This window comes from Diaphorina citri, unplaced genomic scaffold (assembly GCF_000475195.1).
Source record: "Diaphorina citri unplaced genomic scaffold, Diaci psyllid genome assembly version 1.1 scaffold166, whole genome shotgun sequence".
NCBI lineage: Eukaryota > Metazoa > Arthropoda > Insecta > Hemiptera > Psyllidae > Diaphorina > Diaphorina citri.
This window is the reverse complement of record NW_007377603.1, coordinates 28,651-37,435: the sequence shown is the minus strand read 5'-3', so window position 1 is coordinate 37,435 and position 8,785 is coordinate 28,651. Positions and strand designations below refer to the sequence as shown.

The 8,785-nt window shown below is 37.8% G+C and overlaps 1 protein-coding gene across 1 annotated transcript; it reads left to right on the top strand.

Annotated features, from left to right (window-relative positions):
* Positions 1-326: 326 nt before the first annotated feature.
* Positions 327-7,952, top strand: LOC103505338. Its single transcript, XM_026820675.1, has 3 exons — positions 327-557; positions 937-1,033; positions 7,817-7,952. The coding sequence occupies exons 1-3, from the start codon at positions 448-450 to the stop codon at positions 7,922-7,924; spliced, it is 315 nt and encodes a 104-aa protein (XP_026676476.1). The 5' UTR covers positions 327-447; the 3' UTR covers positions 7,925-7,952.
* The last annotated feature ends 833 nt before the right edge of the window (positions 7,953-8,785 follow it).

The window sequence follows — 8,785 nt, the reverse complement described above, 5'->3', positions numbered from 1 at the left end:
ACTGTTCAGAGCAGCCGTCAATAAAGTCATCATAGCATGGATGGTCGCCAATATTTAAAACACTTATGCTCATTAAGTGAGGGGACACATTAATCTTGCACACCGCACGCGAGCACAAGAAAAGCGACAAGCCTATCATTTGTACTCGTAAATACCTCGTACATAACATTGGTATCTCGGTCCAGGCACTGAGTACCAATGATACCCTTCTAGTGATCTATAGGCACTAGGTAGTATCAGTACGTATTCAGTTCTGGTAATCCAGACGGAAAATTTTATACGGATTGAGATTGAGGCGTAGAAAAAACCTGAGGACCTGGTTCTCCAAAACAACTACTGAACTGTTCAGAGCAGCCGTCAATAAAGTCATCATAGCAAGGATGGTCGCCAATATTTGAAACGAATACGAAGAAGAGATTGAGGTCTGCAGAGTGTTTTTGATTCAGGATGGATTGCTTCTCAATGAAGACCTACCGGAACAACGTTGTCGGAAATGTGATTCTGCGCTTCTCAAGAAATGTGACGAAAAGGACTGGATATTTCAGATTCAAGAGCTCGTAATTTGATTATTTATCATACTTTTTGAGGTTTTATGTATTGTTTTACGACGACAGGGATTTGGTTTTGAAATTTGTGGAACTGTATGTCTGTCCTAAGTATTAGGAATTGTATTACCAAGTTTCACCCGAGTAGGTGACACAACTCAAACAGTTACTTTCTAAAACTCATTTGTGTATGCTACTAAAATGGGAGAGATGTCTAGCTAGAAAGTAGAAAGAGTAAAATCTGCCGTTTAAGAGCCCTGAATATTCTCAACATTGTCAAACTCCGAGATTTATGAAAACTTGCACATAACAGAAAGAAGAAGAGTTGAAAATTTTGAAATTATATAAATATTTGTTCCTTACCTATTGTTTCTCATTCCGTTTGTTACAGAAGACACCAAACAGATGAGCCGTTGTATTGCAGAACTCACTCCAATGACAAAACCACCACCACCTCACCAAATATGGGCCAAAGTGAAAAGTTCAAGGTAAGCTGTCAGCATTTTGTCTTTCCAAATCCCGAGTTTGTAGAGCTTGTCAAGTTTGCTTACCTACTAACTTCTTTTATTAAACTGTATTTTTTGTCATATTGTGTTTTGGGAATTCGGCCTCTCCACTGAAAATCGTTATTTCATCTTCTCTTAGTCCACAATTTTTGAGCTTTCATGGAACACCCTCCTATGACAATGACCCATGTAGACCCATAATACTGGGTCCAGGTCAAAGCTCTACATTTCTTCTTACACCCACGCGTATCGGCCTGCTATCTGCCTATTAAGATATTTTTTTCTTCTAAGAACACCAATTTAAACATTTTGTTTTAAAAACGGTTTCAATAATGAAATCTGCCTATTTTAAATTTCGACAAAACGGTTTGCTTGAAAGGTGAAATATTTCCCGTTTTCTGTATTTGGTTTTGGTAGTTTCTATAAATCCTTCTTTGGGAAGCTGTCAGCAAGATTTGTCGACAGTGTTATAATCATAGATTGGATTGGTGCATCATTATCCCATATCTTGTATACACTGAAAATCGTTATTTCATCTTCTCTTAGTCCACAATTTTTGAGCTTTCATGGAACACCCTCCTATGACAATGACCCATGTAGACCAATAATACTGGGTCCAGGTCAAAGCTCTACATTTCTTTTTACACCCACGCGTATCGGCCTGCTATCTGCCTATTAAGATATTCTTCTAAGAACACCAATTTAAACATTTTGTTTTAAAAACGGTTTCAATAATGAAATCTGCCTATTTTAAATTTCGACAAAACGGTTTGCTTGAAAGGTGAAATATTTCCCGTTTTCTGTATTTGGTAGTTTATAAACCTAAATCCTTCTTTGGGAAGCTGTCAGCAAGACTTGTCGACAGTGTTATAATCATAGATTGGATTGGTGCATCATTATCCCATATCTTGTATTGCTGACAGGGAACCTGTGTTCCAAGGTGTTGCTCTGGTACAATATTGCCTAGCTATCCTATTAGTCTTGCGCCCACTTTTACAGTGCTGTAGGTGTAAGTTATACTATTGTTATAATATTAAAATGTTCTAGGCTAGGACTTCTAGGTGTATCAGTAAATCCTCATTTTCCGATTTGACGGAGCAAGTAATCCTTTACTACCGGGTCTATAGAGTTTCACGTGTTAACACTTAACATGTAGCGTTGCTGAGTTGATAGCGAGTTTTTGCTACCAAAATTAGTGTCTTATAATATTAAAATGTTCTAGGCTAGGACTTCTAGGTGTATCAGTAAATCCTCATTTTCCGATTTGACGGAGCAAGTAATCCTTTACCCGGGTCTATAGAGTTTCACGTGTTAACACTTAACACGTAGCGTTGCTGAGTTGATAGCGAGTTTTTGCTACCAAAATTAGTGTTCCGTTGAACCCTTTAACGTTATTTGACGTAAACACGTTTTTGCGCATGTGCAGAATTCAACTAACGTTAAAAAGTTCAATTAACGGGACGCTAATTTTGGCTGCAAAACTCTCTAATATTTACTTTACTTTCAGTTCTAGATAGACCAAGGGGTTGATCTCTGATGATCATAATTTTATATTGGTATTTCTTGTAGACTTATAATAATTTATCTTACTAGGATCTATCCTAGTAAGATAAATTAACAGCTATTCCACAGCTACATTTCGCCCCCTAGTTTACTATTTCACTCGTCTGTCTGTTCTCCACTGATTTACTCGTACTTTATAAAACTACTTTAACACAGCATGGCTAATTTTGGCTGCAAAACTCTCTAATATTTACTTTACTTTCAGTTCTAGATAGACCAAGGGGTTGATCTCTGATGATCATAATTTTTTCTTGGTATTTCTTGTAGACTTATAATAATTTATCTTACTAGGATCTATCCTAGTAAGATAAATTAACAGCTATCCCACAGCTACATTTCGCACCCTAGTTTACTATTTCACTCGTCTGTCTGTTCTCCACTGATTTACTTTATAAAACTACTTTAACACAGCATACACAGATTCTTTGAAACAGTGGTAGGCTGGTTCCTAGCTATGATTTGGTTTGTGCTCGACTATATTCTATGATACAATAGCCACTTTACCCTCCGGTTGTAACTACCCACATTCCGAATTCCAACTTAAATGGCGCATATATTTTACACATGAGAACGAATTTTACCAGCTCTCTTGGATGGTTTTGTGTGCTTCCAATGTAGATTGTTTTTTTCAGAGATTTTGTGAGTTCCCCTTGAAAGCAATTGAAAAGGTTTTGGTTTTCAATGAAGTTCCGCGCATTGTGTTGATTTCTACGTCTTATATTTTGTAGGTATCTTGCCTTGTTCTATAAAGTGGAGGTCTGTAGTTTCAAGTAGGGTAGTACCTAGCCTCAAGGGATGGTTAGACTAGTAGATAGAACGTAGGAACCTTTAGGCACTTATACAGAAACAGCTCGGCTGGTTCCTAGCTATGATTTGGTTTGTGCTCGACTATATTCTATGATACAATAGCCACTTTACCCTCCGGTTGTAACTACCCACATGCCGAATTCCAACTTAAATAGCGCATATATTTTACTCATGAGAACGAATTTTACCAGCTCTCTTGGATGGTTTTTGTGTGCTTCCAATGTAGATTGTGTTTTTCAGAGATTTTGTGAGTTCCCCTTGAAACCAATTGAAAAGGTTTTGGTTTTCAATGAAGTTCCGCGCATTGTGTTGATTTCTACGTCTTATATTTTGTAGGTATCTTGCCTTGTTCTATAAAGTGGAGGTCTGTAGTTTCAAGTAGGGTAGTAGCTAGCCTCAAGGGATGGTTAGACTAGTAGATAGAACGTAGGAACCTTTAGGCACTTACACAGAAACAGCTTCATTTCTGCTACATACTAGTCGAGTTAAACAATGATCATTGTATTTCATTAGTGATTTAATATGGATGTACGTACAATTGTACATGGTGAATTTGTCATCTCCACTAATAATATTGTTATAACATTTCCTATAACTTCTCTCTCTCCCTCTCTCTCTCCCCCCCCTCTCTCTCTCTCTCTCTCTCTCTCTCTCTCTCTTCCTCTCTCTCTCTCCCTTCCTCCTTATGTTCTGTACTATCTTCATCGGTCGGGAAAAAAGGAGAAGAGCAGCACAGCAGAGGAAGAAAGTTTTCTATTATTGTCCTATTTTGCTCTCTCTCTCTCTCTCTCTCTCCCTCCCTCCGATTGTATTATTATTTATGATCTCTGGACTTTTTCTTTTATTTTTCATTACGACAGTCATAAATTTTCGGGTCCTACATCCACGGGGATGTAAGATAAAATAATAATTAAGGCTATAAATTGATTTGATTTTCTTCTGTCCACTCCCTACCCGGCTGGCTTCTTTTTGTTCTATTTATTGGGCAAGGGTACTTACTACGAGTACTTTTAGGTAACGGGATACCTATTTCTTGCTGTTTGTAATTTGGTTTCTACTAGGTTTCTAACATTCTTCATTTACCTCGTCGCAAAGGACGACGACGTTTTTCCTGGTGCTACTTATAAATTTTAAATCCTAAAACAACACCGCTTTTACCACGTTATTTACGTAGAGAGTGAACAGATTTCACCAGTTCGTTACCAGGTTCTGTAGGGACAGTATGGGTACCACACATAGCACGTCCAGATGTCCCCGATAGTCGTAAATCACCTGTGGATAGCATGTCTCTATAAATCACCGCGGCATAGTATGTCATAAGGATTTACCTCTTCATTGAATGCACAGTGATCGTGTCATAAATTTTCATCAGCTTTCATCACAACTAGTTTTGTTTTTATTAACTTGAGCTCTCTGTTTGTTCGTGTTCGTAGAATTGACCCATTCTTTTAAATAATTTTTGATGCCCTCTTTTTCTGAACCAATTGTTTTGTATTGATTCGATGATTTTTTGCACCTCTCATTTTCCAGGACTCTGCTCTTGGGTTGTTTTTCACCTTTCCTTTGGCCTAATTTTTCTTCATCAAAACTTGCAAAGGCTGTTGCGGAATAAGTCATCAACCTGACAATAGCCAGCCAAATTCTCGAAATTTGTAGGCACCATATTTTGAATTTTAATGTTTGTCGTACCCTAGTACTCATCAACCTGACAATAGCCAGCCAAATTCTCGAAATTTGTAGGCACCATATTTTGAATTTTAATGTTTGTCGTACCCTAGTACCTTCTTCATCTTTATTGTATTTTCTATGATGAGAGTTTTTTTAAGAGAGAAAATTAAAAGGACGATGTTTTCACCCCTGCACCTCAAACTTACTCCCCGGCACTGATCTCGATATCATTGAAATCAAACACATAATAGCTGCCTTTATTATCTCAACATAAATATCTCAGTTACAGATAATAGTCATATTAGATACAGGGATGAGAGTTTTTTTAAGAGAGAAAATTAAAAGGACGATGTTTTCACCCCTGCACCTCAAACTTACTCCCCGGCACTGATCTCGATATTATTGAAATCAAATACATAATAGCTGCCTTTATTATCTCAACATAAATATCTCAGTTACAGATAATAGTCATATTAGATACCAGGTTAGATAATGTATGGACCATTTCATTGGTTCAGGCCAGGCGGAGTGTACCCCTCTAGTGGTCAAATTTCAAAGCATATGAACATACCGCTCCGGGGAAAATTCTAAAATTACCATTCAACCTTGATTTCGGGAGTTTCAGGTTGGGAAATTGTGTGAATACCTCACTGATATACACGGGTAACTATTACCTAATACTCAAAACGTATACCTATAGGGACTACCTTCCCATTTCTACATATTTGTAAACCGACCACTATACCATCGTATTGTGTTGAAAACTATATTATGTAAATTTTGTTGAGGTGATAACTATTACCTAATACTCAAAACGTATACCTATAGGGACTACCTTCCCATTTCTACATATTTGTAAACCGACCACTATACCATCGTATATTGTGTTGAAAACTATATTATGTAAATTTTGTTGAGTTGAGCACATTTGTTCCTCGTAAAACATTCATAATTTTAGGAGTAATCATCGAAGCATTACGAGGAGAGAATTTACAAGCGCCTGGTTTATGCTTCGGCCAGGTTCGTAAAACATTCATAATTTTAGGAGTAATCATCGAAGCATTACGAGGAGAGAATTTACAAGCGCCTGGTTTATGCTTCGGCCAGGTATTCTTCTCCTTTTGACAGTAAAAATGGTAGGTATAAAGAAAACAGGTACTCCTAGTATTTTATCGGCTTGGTATCTATTTACTTAGTAGTTTTAACAAGAAGAAAATAATGGAAGAATCAAGATGGGTTTAAGGTTTAAGGTGCAAAGAATGAAAAACCAAAGTCCGGATGCCCCAGTCAGATACTCCTAGTATTTTATCGGCTTGGTATCTATTTACTTAGTAGTTTTAACAAGAAGAAAATAATGGAAGAATCAAGATGGGTTTAAGGTGCAAAGAATGAAAAACCAAAGTCCGGATGCCCCAGTCAGATGGTCCCCTTCTTCACTTAAGAACTCAAATATTAAAATTATTATTTTCATTTAGTCAAGGTCTTGACTAAATGAAAATTTCATTTAGTCAAGGTCTTGACTAAATGAAAATTGACTTAGCTTTCCCTTTCTTGCTCCCCCTTATCCCCTTTATATTCTCAAATTCCAGGTATTTTCTGACTGCTTGGTTCAAAAGGTTAGGAGAATTCCAATTAACATTTAGCAGATTTATTAATTCATATTAGGCATTATATTCGGCCTACGTGAAGGGGTTCAAAGGAAAATTGCGCACTTCGTTATTGAAAGTATTTTCCAGGCTTCATCCCAGCATCGTGCTAGAAATAAATGATTTACCACAATCCACTATCAGTTCACTAAATGAAAATTGACTTAGCTTTCCCTTTCTTGCTCCCCCTTATCCCCTTTATATTCTCAAATTCCAGGTATTTTCTGACTGCTTGATTCAAAAGGTTAGGAGAATTCCAATTAACATATAGCAGATTTAATAATTCATAGGCATTATATTCGGCCTACGTGAAGGGGTTCAAAGGAAAATTGCGCACTTCGTTATTGAAAGTATTTTCCAGGCTTCATCCCAGCATCGTGCTATAAATAAATGATTTACCTCAATCCACTATCAGTTGCCAGTTGTGAAAACATGGGGAAAGTCCCCCATCACCCCACCTGTCAGGTCTGTCACTTGATGTTGCTGGGGAAAACAGTTCAAATTTACTTTCGTGATTTATTTCACCTGTCTGACATTTGAAACGCCAAAATTCTGCCTACCACATTCACAGAGGCAATTGAACTTGCTGAGCGGTTTTTTTTAGAGAAAAATGACATGGGCGCGAATACAGCCCTCTGGGTTTTATCTTCAGTAATAAGGCGGTCTCTACTGACTCCTTATGTACCACGTTCATTTTACTGCCTCGGTGGTGTAGTGGTCCCACCACCTGCCTCGGTGGTGTAGTGGTCAAGGCGCTCGCCTGGTAAACAGGGGGGCTTGGGTTCAATCCCAGCCGAGGTTTGGAATTTTATCCTCAATATAATTTGAGAATTTGACAACAATAATAGTAGTAGCCTACTGCTAGAGTAAAGGGACTTTTCAGTCCTATGCGAGCAGTATAAATAAGGACTATTATTATTATTATTTTAGTTTAGGACTATTGCACTAGTTTAGGACTAGTAGCCTACTGCTGGAGTAAAGGGACTTTTCAGTCCTATGCGAGCAGTATAAATAAGCACTATTATTATTATTTTAGGACTATCTTCAGTAATAAATATGCCACCCTATCTTCTGTTTGCAGAACACAACACAAGACCTGTTCGAGCTGTTGGAGAGAGTACAAAGCTGTCGACTGGACGATCAGAGATGTGTGCTGCCGGCCTATTTCACTCAGGTAAGTCTCTACTAATTATGAAAATACTTACCATTGGGTCTCTCGCACATTACAAGCTTAGTCACCTGAAAATCCTAAAGCCCATCTCACATTGGAAGCGTAGACGTCCGACTTTCAGTAGTGCGTAGTCAGCTGCAAAACCAAACCTGTGAAAATATGAAAATACTTACCATTGGGTCTCTCGCACATTACAAGCTTAGTCACCTGAAAATCCTAAAGCCCATCTCACATTGGAAGCGTAGACGCGCGACTTTCAGTAGTGCGTAGTCAGCTGCAAAACCAAACCTGTGACAATGATGTGAGACCAAGCCTAACCTATGAAAATGATCAGACCTCTCACACTCAAGGAGACCCAAGTCGCGCGACTCCATTGTGAAATGTCTGTATGATTTTTATAAGTTTGGAATGTTTGGATTTTCAGACTTTTTCACGGAAAGTCGCTACAAAAATTCGCGCGACTACACTTCCACTATGCGACAAGCCTTATGCGCACTATTACCCCACTTTTCCCTACAAGCATAATATTATTATTGCTATCACATACATATAATCTACTAGTCTACCTCTATTAACGACTTACCAATAATGAGCAATGTTTACCCCACTCTCTTTCGTCTACGTCCGCTTTGTCTCTTCTAATTACTTAGGTGCTTACATCACTATTACTAGGTAGGTATTTAGTATTTACCTTTATAGCACCTAATTACCTAATGCTTCATTTTCGAACCAATTTCTTTACTCGTTTACTTAACGTGCTGTAGTTTTGTCTTTTATAAATTACCTCATTTTGGCACTTATAGGTAATAGATCTTAATATCCAATGTATTTCCATGGTGTAGGTATGTACATTGTACATAGGTGAGTTAGGTGTACCTA